The sequence below is a fragment of the Gambusia affinis genome, linkage group LG08 (assembly GCF_019740435.1).
Source record: "Gambusia affinis linkage group LG08, SWU_Gaff_1.0, whole genome shotgun sequence".
NCBI classification, from domain to species: domain Eukaryota; kingdom Metazoa; phylum Chordata; class Actinopteri; order Cyprinodontiformes; family Poeciliidae; genus Gambusia; species Gambusia affinis.
The window spans coordinates 15,217,292-15,243,331 of record NC_057875.1 but is presented as its reverse complement, the minus strand read 5'-3'; the positions used below and the strand labels follow the sequence as shown (position 1 = coordinate 15,243,331).

At 37.0% G+C, this 26,040-nt stretch overlaps 1 protein-coding gene across 4 annotated transcripts in view; it reads right to left on the bottom strand.

Annotated features, from left to right (window-relative positions):
• brsk2a (BR serine/threonine kinase 2a) overlaps positions 1 to 26,040 on the bottom strand; it is a 190,750-nt gene that overhangs the window by 19,156 nt on the left and 145,554 nt on the right. For 2 of the 4 annotated variants that reach the window (XM_044124169.1, XM_044124172.1), the window contains 9 exons: positions 20,793 to 20,909; positions 16,388 to 16,421; positions 16,191 to 16,259; positions 14,033 to 14,179; positions 10,475 to 10,506; positions 7,825 to 7,989; positions 6,728 to 6,825; positions 4,975 to 5,125; positions 3,671 to 3,736 (listed from right to left, as the gene is read on the bottom strand). In XM_044124169.1, the coding sequence (XP_043980104.1) occupies positions 3,671 to 3,736; positions 4,975 to 5,125; positions 6,728 to 6,825; positions 7,825 to 7,989; positions 10,475 to 10,506; positions 14,033 to 14,179; positions 16,191 to 16,259; positions 16,388 to 16,421; positions 20,793 to 20,909 (879 nt within the window). The remainder of the gene's footprint in view (positions 1 to 3,670; positions 3,737 to 4,974; positions 5,126 to 6,727; positions 6,826 to 7,824; positions 7,990 to 10,474; positions 10,507 to 14,032; positions 14,180 to 16,190; positions 16,260 to 16,387; positions 16,422 to 20,792; positions 20,910 to 26,040) is intronic. The other 2 variants (XM_044124170.1, XM_044124173.1) reach the window with 1 other exon arrangement.

The following is a 26,040-nucleotide window of genomic DNA, read 5'->3' as shown; positions in this document are numbered from 1 at the left end:
CCCTGAAAACCCCCTGAGGACTTGTGCATTAATATTCACAGCTTTGCAACGCAGAACAACCCCTGCAGTTTCTGCAGCAGATATCAGAGTAAAAGGTGTTTTATTTTTACTCATTTTAGCCTTTTAAGTAAATCTGAGTCTGTAATGACCAGGGGAGTCTAACTTATTACCACCGTTTAAACTACTACGTTTGGACTGTATGAAACAACTAGAGCACATCTGTAGGAAATAAAATCATCGATATTCTCTTCTTCGCAGCACAGCACTTTTCCATTTTCATTTCCATCTCATTAACCTTCCTTCATGTCTTCTTGCATGTTATTAGGATTCAAAGTTAAATCAATCGGATTTATCACGCTTTATATAAATTTTAAGCCCAACTTCAGCATAAAATGAATAAAGTCGACATTCAGATGAGGATGTTGTCATTTCTATTAATATGCGACACGGCCACAACTGCATTTATCGCAAATCTATTCAATTACACTTCACAGAAAATATCAGATTTTAAGTGTTGAGCAACATACTAGATATATCTCAGCATGAGCTTCCAACATTTAGGCTGTGTAATTTAAAATAAAGCAGTATCCTCTCTCTTTCACTCATTTTTGCTGGCGGAAATGTATCATGTCAAAACACATGTTTCAAAGTCAGGCCTCTCTCTGACAGCCTCTGATCTCAAGTTCTGCGAATCTTCTGAGCTGTCGACAAAAGTTTGCTGTTGGGGCAAGATAAGGTTAGGTTCAGAGAAAGTCAGTTAAATCTTTGGACATTTTGCTGCTCTGTATGTTCTTCCCAGCACCAGGACCTCGTACACACACACACACACACACACACACCCAAAAACATCAGCATGATCAAACAAAGCAAAGACGAACACAAGATAAAAGATGGAAAAGTTTGTTTTTCAGGAAGAAAAAGAAGAGATTTGATTTGATTTGGAGGCAGAGGGGCTACGATATCGCAACCTCCCTCCTCCTCCAATTTGTATCAACTGATAGGAGGCCAGGCAAAGCAAAACTAGCAGCATTTCCACATTAGCATAGCAATTCCGCACTAACAGCAGGAGCGTTTGGGAATGAAGGTCAGCAGTACACGAGGGACAACTGGAAAGAGAGAAAAAGGTGCTTTAAACGAGGGGAGAGGAGGAGTTCCTGGAGGAAAACTAGATGGAAGAGTTCAACTTACACCCAACTAAATAGAAGCATAGAAGAAAGATGCAGACAAGCTGTTTTTGTAAAATACGGGATTTTGATTCAGATCTATTTCATTCGCTGCCCCGTGGGGTGAAGGCAGGATTTTTCCTCAAGATTTACATAAATATAGAGCATAACATTTCTCACGTTTCAGTTGACTTTGGCTTTAATATATTTTTTCAAACTTTACCAACAAGTTTCTTCGGACTAGAATTAATATTAATGTGTGCTTTCTCCACCAGAGTTACAATTAGACTGTGTTAGAGGCATATGAAGAAGTTACTATGATGGCAAGAAGGCCTTTTAACCTTAAAGAATTGGATTCTCATAATTAAATAAAATTGTTCACAAAACCAGTGGAAACATGCAAAAAAGCTGGTCAGGAGTTAGAAGGATTTGTTTGCTGTAATCCTAGTCATCTTTTTTTCTCAATTTTTGAGAAAGTGCCATTTTTAATGTGCCATTGTTGCACATAAATCTGTGCAAAAAGAAAAGAAAACAACAACAAAAAAAACCCCAGAAATACTTTATTTCTGTTTTTTTTTTTTTCTTGTATTTTGTCTTTTGAGAGAAAATGTGTTCTTCCCTGTCAGAAACAAATTTCTTGGTTGAAAGAAATTAGCCTAAATCTAAATCTGCATAGTTTATAAATAAGCTTAGGGTCATCTGTAAATCTGTTAAATTTAGATTTAGTAATCTAATCATTGGTCGGCACAACAGCAGCTCTCCTAATCCGATGAATTTGTCTAACAGAAACCTTCCTCATTATGCCTTTTTATCTGTACAAACCTATCTTTGTTCTGAATCAGCCACAAATACTTTCACAGTACGATAACACTTCAGTTTTTGTTAAATATGTAATGTTTTCATACCTTGTCATACAGCAATACACTATCTGATAATTTGTGTCAGCAGAGAGATCCTTTCTCTTTCCCATATTGCTCGAAACCTGTGGCCTGCTTAATAATGTGGAACATCCTTCTTAAGAAGATTTCCTTTAATTGAGCTCACCAGACAAACTAAATTAATTATAGTGATTCAAAGAGCCCTGACACACAATACCATCTATAAATGTAATAGCACCACAAAACATTGTATCTTTATGACACTTAAGTCTAATTTCCTTAATAATTTGGAACATGGAGTACATATCCAGGTATTCTGGGAACTGAAAATGTTGCTTATTCTTTGTAAAATAAGTAAAGCATAGTTGGATTAGATGGAAAGCTTCTGACAACATCTAGTTCTCAGGTTTGGACACATTCTGCACTTTGAATGTACATTTCAGATAATTCTGCTTTAGACTTCTCTATAACTTTAAGCCTGACTTGTCAGCAGTGCTCCATTGTTTTCATTATATTATTTGTTCACAACATTTTGCTCAAGTTAAAATCTAAGACACTAAATTAAAGTTTTTGTTAAAGATGCTCTGGATTGTGTTTTCCTGTCCCACATAATAGAAATGATATATAATTGTCACTGTGTTGCGACTCAGTGGGAACAATTTTAAGGAAAATGAATGCTTTTGCAAGGTTCTGGTACAGGAGTCATTAAAGCTTAAATAAATCAGGGCAAAATTCCAGCAATCTAGGTGAGCACTGAAATAGTTGAGTCAGGGCTAAAAGCTGAATAAAGCAGTTCCTTAACTAATTCAAATGAAAACCAGATAATTTTGGAAACGCCTGAAGGAAAGGAATGGGAAGGAGGAGTTGATGTAACAAAAGAAGAATAATCTTAAACTTAAGTTCAAAGCCACCAAAGGAAAGACTTTTTTCCTATAAAAATGAAAGTTATTAAAATGGATTTAAAACCTCCAACATCTCACATTTGATGAATGAACAACAGACTTATGAATTAAATGCGCCTGTTTTGCAATGATGTCACCACATCAGCTTTTCCCAGTGCTCTACTGGTCCCACTAACACTCACCAGTTTTATGCTATCACTCACTCTGATGCAATCTTCCCTGCTGTTACAAATGTCACTGCCCGTGAGCACAAATGTGTGGCGTGATGATACATTCGCTGTTGAAATAAGACGTGGAAACGGATTTTTAAATCAGAGCGCTCAGCCTTGTGGGAGTTCGCTCCTGGCATAACTTCAGCATTTCCAAAATAGCAAAATGGAGAAATGTTCTGCATCAAGAGAAAGTAGGACACATTATGGTAGAACTGATTATGAGGAGAGGAGATAATTGAGTTAATGCCTGAACAAGTGGGGCTGTTGATACTGAGCCTCTGAATTCTAAATGTGCACCGATCTTCAGTTCTTAAAACTAAATTAATTAGGAGGTGAACTTTTAAAAAATGATGTCCTCATTGTTTTCGATAAGCAGCCGCAAATTAAAACAGAACTTTAAAGCCTGTCCCTTCAACACACAGGATCTCTGCATCTTTTTTCCTGTCCTTGAATGGTGGGGGCATGGAGCGAGTGTGGGGACGGGGGAGCATGTGGAAGTGAAGGCAAGTGAGTACCTTTCTTCTTTGCTGCATTTTGTTCTGGCGTCAGGAATATCCAAGCTTTTACTGTACACTGAGTTACTACGATGAGACAGAAGAAAAAGTGAGCAGAGAGTCAGTCTCTGTTTATGTTTAGGTCTGCAGTGCAGTTTGTTGACACGGCTGCAAACTCACTGTCAGAGCAGCTTAAACATAAACTGGGCAGCGGGAATCCCCAGACAAACAGAACACTCAGAAAGTGAGGCATGTGGATTTGGTGTAACTCACCAAATAACTCAAAAAGGTAATTTATTTCAATAACGTCATTCAAAAAGTGAAATTTATATATTTGTAATGAGTTCATTACAAATTACATTTTTAAACTTTTTTTTTTTAATGAATGTTAATTAGGACTTACAGGTGAATGAAAACCCAAAATTCACCTAGAATGTTAAATAAAACTGACATAAAATTGTGTTTGTTATTTTTAAAAGAGATGTCAGCTTACGAAAAAGAAGCTGACATTCGAAAAAGATATCAATTTAATATTTTGTCTGTGCTTCTTTGGCATAACTTGCTGCATAAAAGCAGTGCAGCACAATGGCCTTGACTTCCAAATGAAAAGCAAAATTTACTTTCATCTGGAAGAGTGGACTACCACTGAGAAGCAGTCCAGTCCATTTTCTTCTTAGTTCTGAGCCAAAGACAATATTTCTGATGTTGTCTTTGGTCTGTTAGTTGCAGCACATCCTGAATACAAGCTCAGACTCCATCTTTTACAAATGTTTCTAATGGGGCTTGTTTAGTTTTTTCTGTTGATTGTGCAGCTTTCTCTATCACACCGTTTCCTTTCACTTAACTTTTCATTAATACAACTGCCTCCTGCACTTTGAACAATTACCGTTTGTGGTTAGCCCTTTTTGTGATTAGTCATTTTATCAACAGCTGTCCTTTAAGGACCTTGTTTCTCTGTGCTGAAAGTGTTGTTGGACTCCTCATCTAATTAGATTTTTGTTTGTCTTCGTGCACCTTGAAAGTAGTTGAGGTTTTGCCATGACCTTTTGAATTTCAAATATCCAGTCCTCACCATGATTTTGTTCATAATACTGTATATGACAATATTTTTAAAATAAAAGTCTTTTTTTGCTAGGTTTTATTTAATATTTTAATTTTCTGAGAAACAAAAGATGGGATTTTCCATTAGCTGTAAGCCATAATCATCAAAAAGATCAGAAATAATTTGTGATGAATGAGTTTCACTTTTTGGATTACTGAAATATATTGACTTTATTGAAAACATACACCGTCATTTCAAAACATACTGATTACTGCATGCATACCTTTGCCCATGTTGTGTCATGTCGATGGCTCTTCTGGCTGGTACTGGTGAACCGCCATCAGTGACACTCAGAACCTCCATGGACTTCCTCTCTGGCCTCCTCTTGCCATGACGGTTCAACATTGGAGAGTCAACCCGCTTCTTTGGAGGATCTGTATCAAGCAGAATAAAAAGATGCTAAGGAAGCACAAAACACCTGACATTATCAGTGCAGGTAATGAGCAGTTTTGCATATGGCTTGTGTAAATGGAAGCGTTTGACTGATGTTTAGTGCTGTTCACACATTGACATTCTAACTAATAGAGAATAAGTAATGGTTTCCTTCCAGCCCTTGAACTAATGGCCACTGTATCGACTGTATCATATTCACTGAGGGAGGAGTCCATTTATCAAAATGTCAGCGTATCGCAGCAGATATGAACACACTGTTGTCAGAAACTAACCAAAGAAGGAATTTAAGGAGAGCATCAACATCCCTGCTCAGACATCTATGACTAAAAATCAACCCCTTGATGTGATGCACCAATTTTATTTCATCAGATAATGTTTGACCTAAATCAGACGACAGCTTTTTGAAAACCCTGTTGATCCGTTCTATTTAAAGCCAGTGTTTTTCATTGAGAGAGTAATTCATTTTCAATAAACAAAAAGCTCTTTTCATCTGTTTATCGAATAGCCAGTCTGCGTGAGCCGGAGCTGAACCAATTTCTTCTGATTGAGGAAAACACGGCAGGTTGGTTGAGGCACAAAAAGCATTCATGAGTAAGATTTTTTTTTTAAATTATGTAAATTAGTTTGTTCTGTTTGAATAAACAGCTGTTTGAAAAGAAAACCCACTGTTTCAGAATTGGAATTGCATAAACACAGAAAAATAACATGGACTTATTTATAGGTTCCAAATTCTGACAGTCGTCATAAGCCAAAAATAATTGTGATTCCAAGAAAACTTGCATGTAAAACAGTTTTTTTCTGATGGGCACAGCGTTGTCTGAACATTTTCTCTGTAATTTAACTGGGCAGACCGTCGTCAGTTTTTCTAGAGCAGGCAGGCCCACCTTAAGTCATTCAGAGCACTTGAGGTTTTGCCATTTTGCCATGGGCTAAGACCCACCTACTGTGAAATGTTGTATGGCAGTTCATTTTCCATACAACATTTTCATTAGAAAAATAAATCCAAAACTTTGTACTGTTTTCTTGAAAGTTTAACTAATCCCCAAATTACCTTTCCTTTGCAGAAAAGCTTTTTAAATGGATTACTTACCATTTTTCTATCTTTATGTTTCAGAGTGAATTTTAAAATTTTTGTTTAAATTTATTTATGCATTAGTTGGCACAAAAACTGTCTTAATGCTGGCACCTTTATATCAAAGCAGTTGAATTTTATTGTTTAAAACTTTACATCACATGGTGCAGCTTCGTGTCATGCAGCACTTTTTTGGGGTATAAAACCATTTCATTTTGACACATGGCGTCTGATGGTGAGCCAAGAGTTTAAGTAGCGAGTGGAATGGGTCTCCTTTACCATACGGAAAAGAGCAGTCACTAGATTTGCCTCTGGTTTTTATTTAGTGCTTCTTTTGTCCTGACTACAACCCTAACCCTCCTCTTATTCCCACATATGGCTGTGTTGTGTCTCTCTTTCTACTTTAGAGGGTTTTTTTTTTTTTTTTCAAAAGTTGTCTGGAGCAGAGTTATGCTTTCACAGGGGGGGTTAGTTATACTTTAAGGCTGTGACAAAACAAATCTGGACTCACCAATCTCATTGCGAGGAGGAAGGTTCTGATCCTCTTGACTGGGGTATCTCTCCTTACGATCAAGTAACAAGAAGTAAATCATCTTCTCTTGGTTTTCACTGCAAAGGGGGAACAATTCAAGTAAAAAGAAAGCCAACTACTAAACTTTAACAGATTTAAAACAAAATTGCCTTGTAAGTGTCTTCAATCGTTTCCATTATCTGACTGAAATGTTAGCAATTTAAATAAATAAATGTGAGATTAAAGTACAAATCCCCTCACTGTGATTAATGTCCTTTAATATTTTTTTGTGTGTGCACAGCAAAATAGATGATAAATTGTTTTCATCTTTAAAATAAAAGTTTAGTTTTACAGATCATTAAGCATTCATATCATAGTACACATATATTTTCTTTAGCATGTTCAGCCATATTTCAACATACATCGATGCTGGAAGCCATCAAGTCCAATGAAAGTATGAAAAGATCACAAGTTCGACCTTTACTTTCTTTGCAAATCAGGAAACCTAATGTCTTTAGCCTCTGTGCTGCACTCTCTATGCAAAATACCCAGGGAATAGGCCTCTATAATAAAGACAGATTGGAAAGCGGTGGGAGGCAAAGAGACAAGGACCTGCAACTTCAGCTAAAATGAAGCAGGGGAAGGGAAATGGAGACCACAGATTTTCCTCCCATGCAGCACAATTACAAAATTTTCCCAGGAGAAAGGGAGCAAATGGAGGAGTTGGAGCAAAAGCATAGTGAGAGAGCAGTTCCAGTTTAGCATTAAAAGAGGAGGGATGGGCCAAATAAAGAACAGAAAAAATAGTGGGCTCATATTCACAGCAGACATGAATGTAAATGTATTTTCACAGAAGAGGAAAAAAAACAGGCTGGCAGTAGCAGGACATCTAAAAAACAGAACAAAAAAAAAAAACATCAAGTAACATAAGCACCGTGTGATAACAGTTAAGTGATCCATGGTCTCTGACATATAAAGCGACAGATTCACAAGATTTTGTGAGAGCCAGGGGAAAACCAAAGCTGAGTGTGCAAGCAGGACCCAAGACCACACTCATCAACTATGGATCCCTCTCTTTTGAACCGCCATCCACTCACTCATCTGAGAGCAGGTCTTTCAGGAGCTTGTTTTTGTCTCTGAAGCAGCCCAGGGAGTGCATGCTGTCCAGTACGTCGGGGTCGATGTCGTCTGCAGAAGGCAGGCTGCGGATTGTTACCTTTCTGGGGACAGGCTGCTCTGGCTCCGGTTCATTTTTGCCACCACTAATAATGCAAAAAAACAAACAAACAAAAAAGAAAAGAAAACAAAAACAAACAAGGTTATGGTCAGTTTCTTGTCTGTGTATGAGTCAGTTTTCTCTTATAAAAGCCTTTATATTATTCTTTTACGATTGTACAAATAAAAATGGAATATGTCAAGATTTTAATATCAATTTCATGCATAGCTGATCATTTTGCTAATCAAGATATTTCTCCAAAATTAGCAGTTTTTCCACATAAGTACATGGGTAATCCCGCTCATTTGACAAGTATGTGACTCAGTCATTCTCTGGAGATATGCAGGCTGCCTTTCTCAGTGATGTTCACTTTACAAACTTAGCTTCCACATTATTACGCAATTCCCCTAAAATACCCAGATATGTCACTTTTCCCCATCTTTTGTCTGCCTGTCTCGAGGGAGAACGCAGGCAGGCCTCAACAAAAAAGGCGAAATTATGCCGACAACATTTTCCAGAAGATTTCCGTTTTAGTTCTCAATTCTGACAAAACACAATGAGAAATGCTGTCTTCTTTTCTACAAACATGCCAATACACACAGACATTTAGACAGATTTGACTCAATATGCTCCTCATTACTTCTTTCCTGAATCTATTATTTTTCATCTGGTGAGTTCACTGAAGCAGAAACCCCATCGGCAGCTATTAAAATAACACGTCCTCTGTTATCTCTATGCAGTGAACTTGTGAAGCAGATCTAAATTAATGCCTTAACTAACTTCCCTTTCCACCATTTCACCATGTTTATATAAAATGTACTTGCATAATAAGACAGTCACTCTTTTTTCACCAAACCATGTTTACAAGGAATGTTTCTCAAGTCACAGTAAAGTCTTAAGTCATCAAGGGGACAAATCCAATCCAAATCACAAGTCTCAGTGGCTGAAATAAATATTCTCATGTAGTTTACCCTGTCGCTGTAGGTAAGAAAACACTGTTTTATCCTATTTGTCCTTAAGGATAATTAACAAATATACATTCTGAATTTTATTAACGTTTAATTTAAGATTAAGAAGCAAAAGCTGTTACAACTTGGTTAGAAGACGTAAATATCTTAATAAAAGTTGGCAGTGGTGTCTTAATAAGGGCCAAAATGGAGAGATATTCACACTTTCATGAGAGTCACGTTGTCTTCTGTCGTGCAGCACATCATTTTTACTGCCTATTGTTTAATGCAAAGGTTACAAGACTGCATTATAGACTACACAGTAGTTTCATAAACTAGTGAATCTTTGTTTTCTGGTCATTTTCACCACGATCAAACATTTTTACCATAAAAAAGAAACTGTACTGTCAGCTGCAGCTTCCTGTATGTCATTTGACTTTCACTGCAGACTGGGAGAAGAATACTACTCTTTAAATGTTTTATGATGTCCATCCAGCACAATGAGCTAAGTTTATGAAGCTTCACTGATCTGTCTGTAATCTTTTGTCCCAGCTTAAAAATATTGTAAGCAGATAAAAAAAACAGGGTTCTATTGGAGACTGTCTTCCTGTGTCGAGTCAGAAATCCTTAAAAGCAGATGCAAGTTTCAGGTGATCCGTTTTTTGGAATATTTTATGACTTTCTTAACCGAGCTAACCCCATGTTGGAGCATGAGCTGTCCTGCAGACACTCTAGATACTGATAACTGCTAACATAATTATAATACTAATGTAATACATTTAAATAATTGCCTTGATTCATTTTATTATTGAATGGGACAAGGAGCTAGCATCAACAAGTGCTTAATCTTAAATTCATCTTTCATTAATCTTCAATTGTTTCAGTCCAAATAAACTAATGCAAATTAATTAATCATTTTTCAAACGGAAAACCTGCATAAAAAACAACAGTCTTTACTCAAAGAGGCAACATATGGATTGTACACAGCGATTTAATCATATATTTAGACTGAAACTGTTGTGATGAATGAATCATGAAAATTCAACACAGCTGTTTGGCTGTACTGGAATGAGTGCATGAATTTTTTCAGTGATTCTTCATTTCAACTAACAAAAGTTTGTCCTAAAACTAAATTATTCAGTTCCATTAGCAACTCATTATGCAAGTTCCTTTTTTTTTATTAGTGTAAATCATATGTTCAGACATGAAATATGCTTCCATTTATGAACGAGAGTTCTCTAAATGCTAGTTTATTATGATTTATATGAATTCACTGGATATATTGTACTTTTAATATCAAACAATAGGGCAAACTTAGGTTAGACGGGTTTAGTTTCCACATCCCAGCATGTTCCCTCAGGCTTTCTCCTTGTTCACTTGACCATATGCTTCAAATTTCCTTTCATGCGCTACCAATTTACCCCCATGTCCCCGAGAGTGAAGTCATGCCCTGCATAAATGTACTCTTGTGTACATAGCTGAAGCTTGGTCATTTTTCATGCGGAAGCTCCCTTCAGGTGCAGAATAGTCTAACGAAGGATGAAATTGGGGGCGTAAAAACCTGGTTAAAGGATGAAAACTTACATGTACCATGAGTGCTTCTGGATTTTTTCTAACTGTAAAAGAAAGAAAAGAAAAAAAAAGACATTAGTGTACAATTAAATTCTTGCGACATTGTCTCATAACAAAAAGAATCAGATGTGGGGTCAGAATTGAGAAAAAGGAGATGTTAGACAGTGTTAGTTATGTCCCCTTAACCCAAATATTGCAGGAAAACAAAATTTTATAGTTAATGTACTTTTAAAAAGTAGGCACAAGGAAAAAAAAGTCTTACTGATATTAAAAGAGATGAAGAGAGATTGAGCCATGAATGAGGACGAGAGGACAAAACTGAGCTTAAAACACACACACTGCTGATCCTGACAACGTTCTGGTCTGGAGAAGAATCTTCCTTCATCATTCTTTTTCCATTTCTCTTAAGTTTTACAAGATTTGCTTCCCCCTTAATCGCTCTGCTGATGTAGACTGCTACAGAGCCAAAAGCAAAGAGAGACAGAAACAGCAAGCCAAAGGGCAACAAAGAAAGATGTCTGCCTCAATGACTCCTCCTTTCTTCAACTAGCCACAGACAGAAACAGGATCAATGTCACTGCTGGGACTTTTGAATTTCCTCAGGCTGCTGTTGTAGAACCACAGGAGATGCACAGAGCAAGTCTAATTATTGTCACTCATTCAGAGTTCATGTGTATATGTCTCCATCAATGTCTTGATCATCCCCACATCCCACAGGACCTACCTTCGTTTGGCAGAACTGATAAATGACTGTGTGAGATATTAGAGCAATTCAGAGAGGCTTTCTGGCTGGTTAGTGAGTTTCAGTGACTGGTGTATGCCTCTGCAGAGGTCATGGTATCGACAGAGATATCCTGGCTATCAGATACAGGCCAGTGGGTGACCTACTCTCGCTGCATTTTATTGGGGGCCTGGAGGCAGGATGGAGATATGACACGCACTAATGTGGTTTGAAGTAAAAAGTACCATTAACTGCACATGACCATTACATGTTGAGGGAAAGCCTATCTGGTTTGCAGTGAAAAAGTATAAGAATTCTTCAGTTTTTGTATTTTTAGAAATTTGATTATTAGCTTTTGCTTGGTTGGCTTGTATAGGAAATTAGGCACAAGGTTCTAAAAGAAAACTGGAGTAAAAGTGGTTACTCCATCTAAAAAATAAAAGACTTGTGTCTCATTTTAAGAGCAGTTGTTCAGTGTTTCAGTGCTTTCAATTTTTTAGGATATCCGTCCCAAAAGAGTTTACAGTAGTTTTATTTGACTCAAAACATAAAACTATTCAAAACTGACAAATATATCTTTAGAACAAAATGATAAAGCTATGTTTTTGGTGAGGTATTGTCAAACCTTAGCAGTTTTCTCTCTGTGAAGAAATACTTGTCTGCCTTCAGGAAAAATAGATAGACGAGACTAAAGTGGTCTAAACATCAGCGTTCAATGAGTTCAGCTGAACGCTCACGTTTCTGTCAAATATCTATTGTGTCTTTCTCGTGCTTTAAGAAGAACTTCTCTATTGAACAAGAAAATAGGATAACAAATATTTGTACTGATATTTTAATGGCTACAGAAAGCAATATGGACATATTACTCACTGACACCAGCACCACTGTGACAAAAGTTCTCTAGTTGTTGCCCAAACAGAGAAAAGGAAATATACTTTAAGTGATAAAGTAGGCCTTTCCTTGAAACTGAAGTGTACACAAGCTACATTTCCCGCTAAAAGGCTTCAAATCTGTATTAATTTCCCCTTCTCATGTTGCAAAGATCAATATTACATCATTATTCAAACTTTTTTATTTTTCGCTGTCAGATAGCTTTAATTATTAGAGTATTACTCTAATTCAGGAAGAGATTCTGTAACAATTTGGCACTTAGAAGTTTTAAATGGTCCTATTAATGTCTGAACAGCAAATCATATGATTAGAGTTTAAGTTATCTGACCTGACACACAAACTTATGACTTCATTTACTCTAGTTCTTGCCACCTTTAAAGTGTATCTTCCACATGGGGCCATTTTCTGTCTGGGATGATTAGCTGTTTTAATGAGATACTGTGTACTTTGACTAGAGAGCACAAGACAACCGCAATACCCACTGGTCTCTGGATGTCTAACCACAGAGAGAAAGTTGAGAAAGATTTTATTGTTGTGGAGCCTTTGCTTCATGAGAGGTGATCTTTCATGCATCAGCAAGCAAAACCGAATTAACAAAAGCAAACAGACAGTTGTATGATTATCCTGTAAATGGATCCATCAAACTGTCATGAAGAAAATCAAGAATAAACAAGCTCTCTCCAAATAACCTCAGACCCCCTCTTGTTTTGCTGTCTGCCCTTGGGTGTTCTTGCCTCTTGCTCGCCACTTATCTTTAAGGATTCTCACTCTGAAAAGCTATTTGACATTCTGTGAGGTTACAACACATCCTCTGAGCTCCGTTTGGAGTTAGGAGCGGGGAGCAGACAGATACCATATTCTCTCCCAGCAGTTTGGTCTTAGTGTAACCCTTTATCGAGGACACTGCTGTTTTCTGGTGGGCATATCCAGGGATCTCAGGGTGACCTGCCCTCATCTGAGAGAGGGGAGATGAGAATAAGCAAAACAGTGTGCATACAGCATAATAAAGAGGTGGGTTTTTTTTTTTTTTAAGCTAAAATACTTGCAAATAGAATAGACTTTTTTTAAAATACAGAATTTCATCTTTTATTTGCTGTAAAATGCTGCCATCGTGCCTGAAAGTTATTCTGACAATGTGAAAGGTAGGCTAAGGCAAAAGGAAATGGAGCAGCAACATTTACCAACTGCGGTGTCACCACATTTCCTCTCACACACGAGGATGAAAACTGTTGCACTGATTCATAAAGATACCAGAGCGCCTCGAGAGGGTGTGTGCATGCAGAATGTGTATAAAAAGCCGCTGCTTCATTTTACGGTGTGCAGCCATAGTGGTAGTGTGCAAAAAGGCGTTCCGGTCAGATGAAACACATACTTTACCTTTTGGGTTACAAAATGCTAGAGATGGCAAAAAAAAACAGCAAATGCACATTTCTCACTTTCAGACATTGTTATCTTTAGAGATGCTTTGCTCAAACATGGACAGGAAAAGTGGAAGGAATTGTTAATCATCAAAAAAAAAAAAAAAAAACTAGGGAAGCTGTTCACCTTCCAGGAAGACCACAGCCACCGTCACACATTTAGACCTAAACTCAAACAATATGTTACAGGTCGCTGCAGTAAAAGGTGGTTCCACACAGACTCAGTTTGTTAAATACAAATGAACACCACAATTTTCTGATTTGAATATGTAGAGCATTTGGTGAACAAAGCAACCTTTTCTGTTAACTTCTACATTATGCACTAATTTGTGTCGGTATGTCACAAGATCCTAAAACACGTTGAAAATTGTAGTTATAATCTAGTAAATAATGTAATGTCATAAGAAAAGTCCTTCCACAAACTGGTAACGTCCTTGGATTAACACAAATATACCAAATTGAAACTGGATAATAATAAATAAAATACAAAAACACAAAAATAACCACTGCTCTGCCTTTGAGCCTCTGAAATGAACTGACCGTTAGTCTTTTGGATGCGTCTACTTCAATCATGCCACGCAGAAGGTTCTGACAGTCTGGAGGAATAAAATGTGGCATGTGAAACACTCCCAACTTCACTTTCTCCAAAAGATTCCTTAGGTTGTCATCGTCGAATGGCAGGGCGCCCTGAAGAAGCAAGCAAGCAGAGAATCAGTTGTTGCAGTCAGCAAAAGGGGAAAAAAAATCAGTTTATAGCATGCAATAATACATTTTATTTATAAATTACTTCTCAAGACACTCACAGATGCTGAAATAGATAAATAACAACCTTCAACAAAGTGTAATTTGAAAGAGGAAAAAGATAACTGATCTGCAATGCTACCAAGCAAACAAACAAACAAACAAACAAAAATCCTATAAGTCTTCAAGAATAGTTTCCCCAACCGCAATTATTTAATTCTCAGAGTCGGGCATTCTGTTAAGTGCAAAGCAAAACAAACAAAAAACCCCAGCAGGGAGTCGAAAACGGGTATTTTCCAATTACCCTGATTTCTCGTTTACCTCATTCATTTGGCATTCTTTCATCAGAGTCATTTATCAAAGAGTACTGACACCTCACAGATGTGGCTGTGTGATGAATGGCAGCCTCCATCAGAGGACAAGATGGAGGAGAGGAAACCGGCAGGAATGACAGACAGATTGACTGACAAATGAAGAGTAAGTGGGGGGAGAAAAGGAAAGGGTAGACTTGTGTAACAGATGATCTGAGTGCAGTGTAACTGCTGGGGAGTATCCCTGTCTCCCACAGTCAGACAAATGGTTATCTCCCAGCCAGACAGCAGGAGGAAACAGAAGAACAATTCTAGTTTTTCTATAGGCAAACAGTGGCCACAAAATAAAAAAAAAAGAAAGAAAAAAAAAAAGAAACTTCTTTTGGTGTGAAAGATAGGTCAAGATCAGAAAACAGTAAACATTCCCAGGTTTACATACCGAAAGTTTGTCTGAGACAGTAATACGGAGTGGAAGAAGCAAGAGAGAAATACACAAACCCTGTAGCAAAAAGTTGCCATGTCAGTGTTGATATTTATTTTGGGCTTCCTTCTTTCAGCTTGGCTACATGAATTATTTATTAGGGAGAAGTGTGCAGGAACTCCAGTACAGCAGTTAATGCAACAAAGCTTAAAGGGGTGTATGGCTGGGGGACCCACAGACATAATGTAGATGGAGAATAGATCTTATTTTAGATTCCGCAATGTGTTTGGATGCAAGATAAGCACTGAAAAGACGCTTTGGATTGCAATTGAGCAAAAGTAATGTGTTTGACACTTTGGGAGGAGAGCTTGGGAGAAGTTGGAACCATAAACTTCAATGTATTTTATCTGGATTTTGTGTGATTGACCAACACAACATATTGCACAATTGAGGCGCACTAGGAAAGAAAACATATTTTCTATTTATGTTTTTTACAAAGAAAAAACTGAAAAAAATTGGAAACCATTTTTCTATTACTGATTTTTACTCCTGCTGGAGTAAAAAAAAATGATGTAAGTGCAACTAATTGCTTTCAAAAGTCACCAATTTAGTAAAAGAAAGGTTGGCTATAAATAATTTTATCTTCATATGGCTGTGAAGGCAGGAGAGATTTGTTAGAGGACGTTTCATCATGAAGACCAAGGAACACGCCAGACAGGTTGACATTGCACAACTTACATCAGAAAACAATATACCATTGGCAACATTATGCCAAAAATATAAAATATTTCACAACCTCAGAAAGGCTGAGACGTGTAATTTCAGGCAAGTAGAGCAATAATCAGACTCAAAGCTGGCTATTAGTTGTGCACTGAGCAAAGATATTATTCAAAGAAATCTATAAAAAGTCCCAGAAGGTGCTCTGGTCCTGAACACACCAAACCCACAGAGAAACTGGTGGGGATGATACAGTTAAACACAGGACACTTCTGGAAGAAAACCTCTTAGTGGCTCTAAACAATGTGAGACAGCGATGAAAGTTTAATTTCTAGCAGGGTAACATCTAAAAGTCTATTCATTCAAGTTGTATTCCTTGACTATTTTGCAGAAAAATAGTCTGCCAGCAGAAACCCGAAGGAAATCATGCTGGCCAGTAGCCCTACAGAGTTTAACCAGCTTTTCAGTCCGGTTTCCACCTCTCAGTAAAGAAAAAGTTGGGACTCACCACTAAAAGAGCAAAAAGAATGACCCCACAGCTCCAGACATCTGCTTTCCTCCCATCGTACTTCTCTCCCTGAAGGAAAGAGGATTTGTTTATCAAGTTCAGATGGGGTTGTTGACATTACCAACATTTTTAATAAAAAATGAATACATTGATGCTGAAAAAATATTGTGAAGAGTTAAAAAATATATATCTCTTACCCTTATGACTTCTGGACATGCATAGTGTGGCGATCTGGGAAACAGAAAAACAGCATTAAAAACAAACTAAACAAGCAAAAGGAGAAAAGTCAACAGACTCTAAAGTAAGTCAGTAATGCAGTCAATGTAGTCTGATAAACAAACAGCTCTCTAAAACACATTAGATAGTAAACATATCCACTGTACATAGATCAAGGTGCTTCCACGGTTTAGACGTCCTGAGGGTGTTCGGATGTCGTCCTCTTGGTTTTTCAGTCAAGGGCATCTTCCGACAGCAGACGGTAACCAGACCCACTAATCTTTACAGCCTCTGGATGGCCTGACAGTAAAGCCAATGACTAGATTGACACATCAATATCATATGAAGATTTATGGAGCGAGCCCACTAAAACTTCTCTGTAATCCTCCAGCTGCAGCTAAGGAGTAAACCTGTTATTCCTTCTATAAATTTCTGCAGAACTACGACATTCTCATGTTTCAAAACTAATTAACTTGGAGTAAAAGTAAGATCTCTTCATCACCCTGTAATTAGCTTCAACAAACAGCCTGTTACAAACCGTTCATTTGTCTACTTTAACCTGTGAACCCTTTGAGATGTGTCCTCCACAGCTCCGTCTCCTTCTGTCTAGTGCCAGGGTATCTGACGTTAATGAAGGCCCATCCAGGGCTATTTTTTTTTTGTAAACTCATAAATACTAGCCTCGATGACCCGACTCCTTGAGCTGTCACAATACTGGCCAATCACACCACCAGCACTTCAATGGGGTAAGTTCACATATGAGCCTATGCAAATATGTCCTTCCTGATTTGAAGTGTCCCCCTTCCTACAATGCATTTAAGTAGGAAGGGGGAAAAATAGACATTTGTAGTATCGATGTGTCATGAGCATCACAGTATGCAAACCACAAGTGGAATCTGCCTAGACATATAATTGTTATTTAAAGGTCGTAAAGGTTGGTCACAGTGCAGAGGAGAAAACAAAAAATGTCTTAGATTAATCCTTCATCAGTATTAGAAGATAAAAAAATTGTCACAGAGATACAGTACAGACCAAAAGTTTGGACACACCTTGTAATTGAATTCAATAACAAGGTGGTCTGTACTGTATATTCACAGCACATGTGCAGATTGTCTCCCTGATCCGCTCTGGCAGACACATTGTTTGCTTATATGATCTATTAAGGCAGAATCTGTGTATGGAAAAACTCTGTTACAATGTGTGAAATTTAATCTCAAAAAGAGGCTTACAGACGCAACAACAACAAAAACATGCTGACAATTTTACAGTTCCAGATTCAAAAAGCAACGTAGGAAGAAAAGGGAGCCTCTAAGGTTTTACAATAGTCTTAAGAGATTTAACAAAAAAAACCAAAAAAATAGACCTTCAATAAATTTACATATCAAATAAATAACTACTAAAAACAAGGTTCAAACATTTCAACGTAATCCATGGCTTGCTCAATACAAATATTTTGGTCAAGATTAAAATCCCTGGTGTTTAGTTCGTCACAATAAGCGCTGCTGGATTTGCCAATAGTCTTCCAAATTGGGGATATATTTGTGGCTCATTATCTCATCGTCTGGCAATTCCAGTAGACAAAAATCTAAAGTGGATAACTTCATTGATAACTTCAATAGAAGAAGATGCATCTGAGACTTGAAAAGGTATCACTACTTCTCCAGTCCATCTCCTCACTTCCACTCTTCTATTGATAAAAAACCTGAAACTAGAACATGCCAGTCATAAAATGTTTTCCCTTCCATTCCACTGAAATCTTGGATTCATTTCAAAAAAGTCTGGAATTTCTTTCCTTCCATTTAAGTGATCAGAAATATCAATGAGGTGCTTCTTTCCCAGAAACGGCTCTACTGACTGAGTCCTGCAACTTTTTTTAAGCAGCAAGCTGAAATGGAACAAATCTTTTTTTTTCAATCTCAGAGTAAACAGTAAGGTAGTATTGGTCAACTTATTTTACCGCCTATGTGTGCTTTGGATAAAAAAAGAAAAACAAACAAACAAAAAACTTAACATTTAGAGAAATATTCAGTAGATATTCAGCTGAAAACAACAGATGTGCAAACATGTTTATAAAGCTAATATTTCACACCATCGCAACTCTCCTCGATAAATACAAACCTGGTGATAACAGCTATGAATTGTCTTGGAAAATAAAACTTTGGCTTATTTACTGGGAAGAATGAACTGATAACGAAGGTTTCTGACCAGGTGTTATACTTATGGAACTGATAACGGAGTTTTCAATGAAGATGTTATTTTTTTCATCTCTTTCCAACCGAAACTCTTTTGAACCAGGTTTGATTTAGGGACAGAGGTACCAATTCACCAGAGATGGGAGAAACGTAGAGAAACTCCCTACTGGAGAGAGATGGGTGGAAGGCACCGTGTAAGATATAAAAGGAGAATTGTATGTGTTAAGTTTAACTTCTTCCCTCTTGCTTTTCTTTTCTCACAGCTGAATAAATTTTTACTATAATGAATACAATATACTCTGCCATATCAAACATGGGTGTGCTGGTATAATGCACAAATGTAAGTCTTTGGAGCCATATTTATACCTCTATCACTTTAAACATGTTACAGAAATAATTATGAAACATGGATAAACCCACAGCTGAGTTTGTTTAGACATGTGATTCTCTTGCTCCATGTTTGTAAGCACTTGCTAGTTCCTCTGCTCCTTTAACGCATCTGTGGGTCTCTGTGTGTTTATGTGTCGGATGTTCTCTGAAGCCCCCCCACTCCCCCTACCTGAGGCAAGTCTCATCTCCACTCGGCTCCATTACCCAAAGCAAATGGAATACATTTGTGTCAGACTGCTGCATGGTGAGAGGGCACCCAGATAAATCTGTTTAATTAAAAAGTGTCATATCTACACTTAGGGATGGGGCAACCAGAAGAGCATGAATAATCAATAACCACAATTACAGTTTATGGCACATGTATTGGACTCCTGCAGATAAACACGTAGACACACTGCCCAGACATTTCTGAGACATGCTCACAGAGTGATGATGGATCTGAAGGCAACCCCCCCGCCCCCCAAAAAAAAACAACTTCTAGACCTACTTTGGAATATGCATACCTCAAACATTAAACTCAGCAAATGCAATGCACCTGGATGACATTAGAAATTCAACCAAAAAAAAAATGCAAGGTAAAGTACATTAAAGAACAGATGGACTTAGTTAATAGATACTGCTGAGTAAGGAGTGCTAAAAATGTCTTATTTCACAGTAATCACTGTTAAAAGGTGACTTTTTTTCTGATTCACATATTCTATTGCCATGAAAATATGTACACATACAGTTGGGCTGTTCTTTACCGATGAGTCACAAGAGTTTAGGCATTAGTGCAACTGATGGAAAAAAATATATATATGCAACAGTTTCAGCTGGATGAATACATCTGCATAATCATGCTGAAGTGGCCATGCATATGATGGGAGGATGAGAAGCCCAGAGAAAGAGGGAGGGATAGACTGAGATCGTCATCTCTTCCCTGTGAACATGTGCACTTTCTAAATTGCATGGAGGTGAAATTTCAGCTTAATCTGGACAGAGACAATCTGTGCAGGGCGCAGATGTCACAGGGCCCTCAAATCACCCATATGTGAAAGCAATAACATGACAAAGCAAAAATACTCCTGACAACATTCACATTAAAACACAGAATTATTTTAATTCTGATCAGGCTTGTTTCATTTATTTTATTTATGGTCAAGGCAGCAAGAGTGTGAGAAACCTAATGGTAGTAACAAGAAGTCTGAATGGCTACAGCAATACTGTTGTTTGATCTTTTTGAAACTTTCAACCTCTTTCAAGGGATATGCTGTATTTCCAAAAACAATGTAATGTCTGCCATTTAAGAGATTTAAAAAGGAGCAGGTAATTGGTGTTTTTAAAGCAAACTGTGAAAAAGTTATTTCATCCAGGCAGTTCAGGTTTAAAAAGGAGTATTCGTAACACGGGGACTACAGGCTTCTACTTGATAACAGCCATCCAACTCTGAAAGTGACTTCTCCTACAGGCAAATTCATTGTAGTTGTAGGATTGATGAGGCTAGTGAAATGGTAAATGTTGGATCATAAACTCCTCTGTGAGAGGGAAGGAGATGGAGAGCAGTAATGTTTGGCCAAGGCCCTGGCCGTGCTCCGAGACAGTAGATGGCAAAAGCCTCTACTCCGTAGATTTACACTGTAGACTGTGGAGGTTTAGGAAAGAGGCTGACCTGTTCACTCCACTAATCATTCCCTGCTTCTTTTTACTCCTCTACTAAAACTGCAAGGAATATTTACATTTATAGCAGTTTCTGGCTTGCTAGATTTCGACACTGTATGATATGACTTAATGCGTTATAGTGGTAATTGCTTTTGATTGCACTTACCCGCAGCTGGTTTCCAATAGGCTGTCTCCAACCTGAAGAGAGGCCATACCAAAGTCTGCTATCCTGATATTGTTCTTTTCATCTAGCAATAGGTTCTCAGGCTTTAGATCCCTGTGGCTGTAAAACAGGAACAGAAACCAGTTAATGAAACATGAAAAAGACAAGATTACGGGATCTAATAAAGGAAACTGAGGAGAAACAAAAGGTCTTATTGAAAGGTCTGTCAAACTCCATAAACATTTTTGTGCCTGGAAAGAACAAAGCATCCTAACCTGCCCCTTTCCTCTGTGCAACATCTCTCTTTGATCTGTCATGTTGAAGCCACACAGCTCCCGCCTCAGTGTTGGGATAGTACAAGGTGTGACAGACCTCCTGCTGTGTCCTTTCCCCTGTCTTCTTTCCTCTCATCTCCCAGATAGCCACCAGCAAATGGGTGGCAAAAATGGGGAACCAGGGGAAGCCTGCCTCAGCGGTGGTGTTCATTAACTGCCATTCATTACCACTAAACACAGCAGGGGGGATAATATCCAGCGGACATCAACTTCCGACTTAAAATGGACCGCTGAGAGGAATAACCTTCTCATGTCGTGGATGCTGAGGGGGTGTCTGAGGTTAAAGTCTCAATTTTGATGAGTAACAGCCGTAAGAGGAGCTGTGATACCATTTTATTGTGCATTTAGAATCCCTTTCAGGGATTGGGGTTATGTTACATCAGACTCTTCCACTCTGGAGATGTTTGCCAAGACTGAGAACTACTTTAGAAGTGTGTGCAAACACTGATATTAATCCATCTGTTTTGTCAGCACTATCCAAAAAGCTGTACATAAATGTTTAAACACTGTTTCAGTCAAGCATTTCATTTCTGTGGACAAGCAAAACATTTCCAAAAGGTCTTAAAATGAAGATAAAATATTTGCATAGCACTTCAAGCATGATAAAAAAAATTATTTTCCAGTTGTGCAAAATTACCACAATAAGGCACTAGGGTCTGAAGCAAATGATTGTGAATCCTGCAGGCCTATTTATTAAGAGCATTTCAATCCCTGAATACAGAGTGTAGCACAACTACAATCTCCTAAGACCTGGCTGTCCATCTATAATAAAAAAGCCAGGGAACACTATTGTGAATCAGAGAAGCAACCAAGAAGCTAAAGATAACTCTGGAGGAGTCATGGAAGCCAAAATAATCAAAGCACTGTAATGCGCAAGAATGGCTCAGTCAAAGTCCAAGACCTGAATGAAGTGAGAGGCTGTAGCTAAACTTAAAATTAGATTTGAACAAATCCTCTCCTACCAATCTAAGTGGATTTCAGATATTTTGCAAAGAACTTTAACAGCAAAGTTGATAGAGACTTTATAAGACTTGCAGCCATATTAAAACAAAAGTATTGACTTAATATTGTCTTGAGTAAATACTTTGAATTGACTCAAGATAACTCAACACATATATGCTTATTGTATATCCAAATCAAAGTAGAGCATTATATTGAGTTGGTGTATCATATAAAATCCTACTTATAATGTCAATGGATACTTTTGCAAAGCCAAGTACAATATGCAACACAACTCTGAAAATGCTTTTATACATTGTGTAAAATTTAGATAAACCCACATTGCGTACTAAAACAATTAATATAAATTGGAGTGCTGACATTAAGATATGATTGATAATGAGACAAATGCTGTGATTTGGTTTGTAAACTGTGTTCCTTCTATGTGAATCTAAAGAAATTCAGATTGCAAAAGAGCAACGCAACGGAAGATACATTTTACATGTGATTGTGACATGACTGTGTGTTGATACAAAAAAACCAAGCAAGCTTCTAAAAAAACTAGTTAAGATCCAGTTAAGAACCAGTTATACCAGCTATGGTACAGTCGTAGAAGCACTGAGTTTGTGGGGAAAAAAAACAAAAAAACTTTTTACCCTCCAAAATGACTTTCCTTCTTCTTGTTAAAAAGCTCTCTTATTAGTCTACCAAATTTTATGAATATCTAATCACTATTTTTGATGTGCGTTGGCAACCCTTTGAAGTTTGTAAAGCATTGTAAAGCACTGACAAAATTCTGCCTTCGACAAAGGCAGAGGAAAAGATTTCTTCAGAGGTTTCATCAATGAATTTTACATTAGGACATGAGCTGGACAGAGGAGCTGTGCAGAACTTCTCTAGAGTCTGCCCCACCCTCAAAAATCTTCTACAGTCAAGCTCAATCTTTGATATTCCTTTTTATTAATTCTGCAGTGTCTTCTCTTTCTTTAATTCTCCATTCCCTGTTATTTAAAACTCTCAAATTATACTAAGCATGTATACTAAATAAGCTCAATGTTGTGTCATATTTAGCTGCATGGTTTCAAACTTAATCAATGTTAGACTTGCTTAACTTCTCACAATACGTCCCCACATGGGGTTAAAAAGCCACAGAGCTGTCTAAACGTCATAAGCTTTACTTTCATCTTCTCTTAAAGCCAATGTTGGGAAAGGGGAGATGGCACCACAGCTGAATACGTCAGCCTTTGAACAATGCTTCATCAGAACGGACATTTAACCTCAGACGACATCAATTGTTGTACAACTCATTTTCTGCCCTCGGGGAGAAGCTGTCAGCAGGTTCGTTATCATGCTGGCAGTTTCTGTGATCCAAGCTATAATTGAAATAAGACACAGATAGCATCTAAAACAGTTGTCCCTAGGCTATAACCTCTTTTAGTTCGTACTGGAATCAGTTGAAGGTGGTGTCAGTCAGAGTTTTAGTTAATAATGTCAACGCAAATGAGGGAGAAGTAAACATTTACTGTTATAGCTATTTGCATGTTAAGCAGTAACACTGATTGTCTTCAAGGTAAATAGGTCTACAAGAATCGTATTTTCAAAACACCTGGAGATAAGGCATGAGACAACAGGCAACACAAACAAAACAAAAACATAGAAAAACCACCAATGACACTATTAAGGTAAAAATATTTTTTCACTAGTGATGGTGTTAACATAAAAGTAAATATATTAAAGTAAATTCAATTCCAAAAGGGAAACTAAGATTCATTACATCGCATTTATGAACAGTAAGAAAAAAAATACAAAAAAAAATAAAAATAAAAATTCAGTTGTAAATAAATTCCTAGAGCGGTTGGCTGTCACAATGTTTTATGTAATGTGTCCAAGCTACTCAGGCAACAAGAGCAGAACTGAGAATTTTGAAGCAAAGCCCATTCAAGTTTCAATAAGATTCATAAGAAATGGTGCTTAATTGAACCACCATGCACTTATGTATCCAGGTGACACGCTGCAGCTGTTGGTTCTATGTGTTAAGGATTTTACCTGGCTAAGAAAAAACAAAACAAAACACAAAAGACACAAAAAGGAAGATGAATCTTAGAAGCAACTATACAGAAGAGTCATTGTGTATTATATTTTTTTTTATGTTAAAGGTATTTTTGGCATGAACTGTGCAGCACATGGACATACTTTCTCCTAGACTGACATTCCATAAATTAAAATGTAATATTTTACTTAACCTAACAACTGCATTTTGGATTCTTTGGTTGTAAGTCACAACCATTAACAGAAATAACACTTGAAATGCACTGAATGTGTGTCATGGATCTGTCTCCTACATGAGTTTCACATCTAGAACTGAATCATTGAATGCCTTGATGTTGTAATTTATTGAGATAAATTTATGCTCATGTATTAAACAACATCCTCTCTGATCTAACCAGTGCTGGTCATTCTAACTCATTACACAGAATCAATTATAGATATGATTTAAATTCAACATAAAGATCTAATGAAGATATTTGTCTTGTCATTGTGTATTTGTCTCCTACTGGACAGCATTTGAAGGAAAGGAACTGAACTGGATTGCATTCAACTTTTTTTCTTTGACAGCATAGAACCCTGAAATAACATTAAAAAGCCTTAAATTGAATAGATGCATATGTTTTACAATTCCTCAAATTTAATTTACCAACATGACACGAACCATTTTTTTAACACTGATTCTCACACTGCCGGGAGCAGGATATGTGTGGTGCAAATCGGCTCCTCCAGAACATATAAAATGTACACTAATTATTTCTTTATTTTCACAATGCATCAACACTGACTTTATTAAAGATTTTATGATACAGTATATGGAGTATTCTTTAAAAATATAAAAAGTTTAAGTCACATAGCCAATCAGAATGTCTTGTTTCTCCGCAGAGCATCAAATTAATCCCATCTGTCCCATCATAGTACTGTGCAGAAAGAAGTGTGACATAGCTTTGTTTTCTCTGTTGCACCGCAAATCCACATGGACAGTGTGTCTATGATCTGAGCATATCCGATGCACATCACCCCCCTTTGAATATTACAGAAACGAACAGGAAAAAGCTCACACACTAATTGTTCTGCAGTATGAAGGTCTGATCAGTGAAAGACTGTGTGTGTGAATGTTTTATTTTTGGTTGGCTAGCATTTACACTCCACAGTATAACATATGTCATGAAACTTGTGTTAGATACACCATAATTTAATACTATTGAAGATTTTTTTTTTCTTATTTTTAGATATTTAACTATTCAGTTAATAAAAATGTTGAAATATTTTGAAGAACGTTAAATATAATGAGCTGTTTTGCTTAAAATTATGTTACCCTGGTTGCCTGTTAAGTTTATTAATTCATTAGGAGCTTTTCCCAATGAAATGTCAAATGCTTTGTTGCATTTTAACACATAACCTAATCATAAAACAACATCCTTTAAATATGTACAGCTTAATTAATAGCAGGACTGACTTTGGAAATTCATAACTATAATAAAACTTTTCCTAAAGCAAACAGATGAATTCAAATACATATCACAATTACCAACATTATTGTTGTATAGTTTTGTTAAGTCAAAGATATAAGTATATTTATATTTTTGATGGGTGTCTGTTCGGTCTAGAAAAACTGAAATAAATCTTTCAAATATTTTGGTTTGTTGATGCAAACTTAGTGCATTTTATTCAGTCACACTTTTATTTCCTCCAATAAGACTGTTCCAATTTTACTAGTTATCTCATAAAGAGTCAGCAATTATACTGGATTTCTAACCAGAAAAAGGGAAACTTCCATTTTCTTAACTGACTTCAGAAACTTTTGATGTTTATTTTGGTGGATTTTACTGTATTCTTTTCAAATTTTGAGTAACACTAAACCAGTCCTGTATTGTTGCATGTAATGCAGTGACCAAGAAGTGGGATTACAATAACAGCAAGATCTGTAA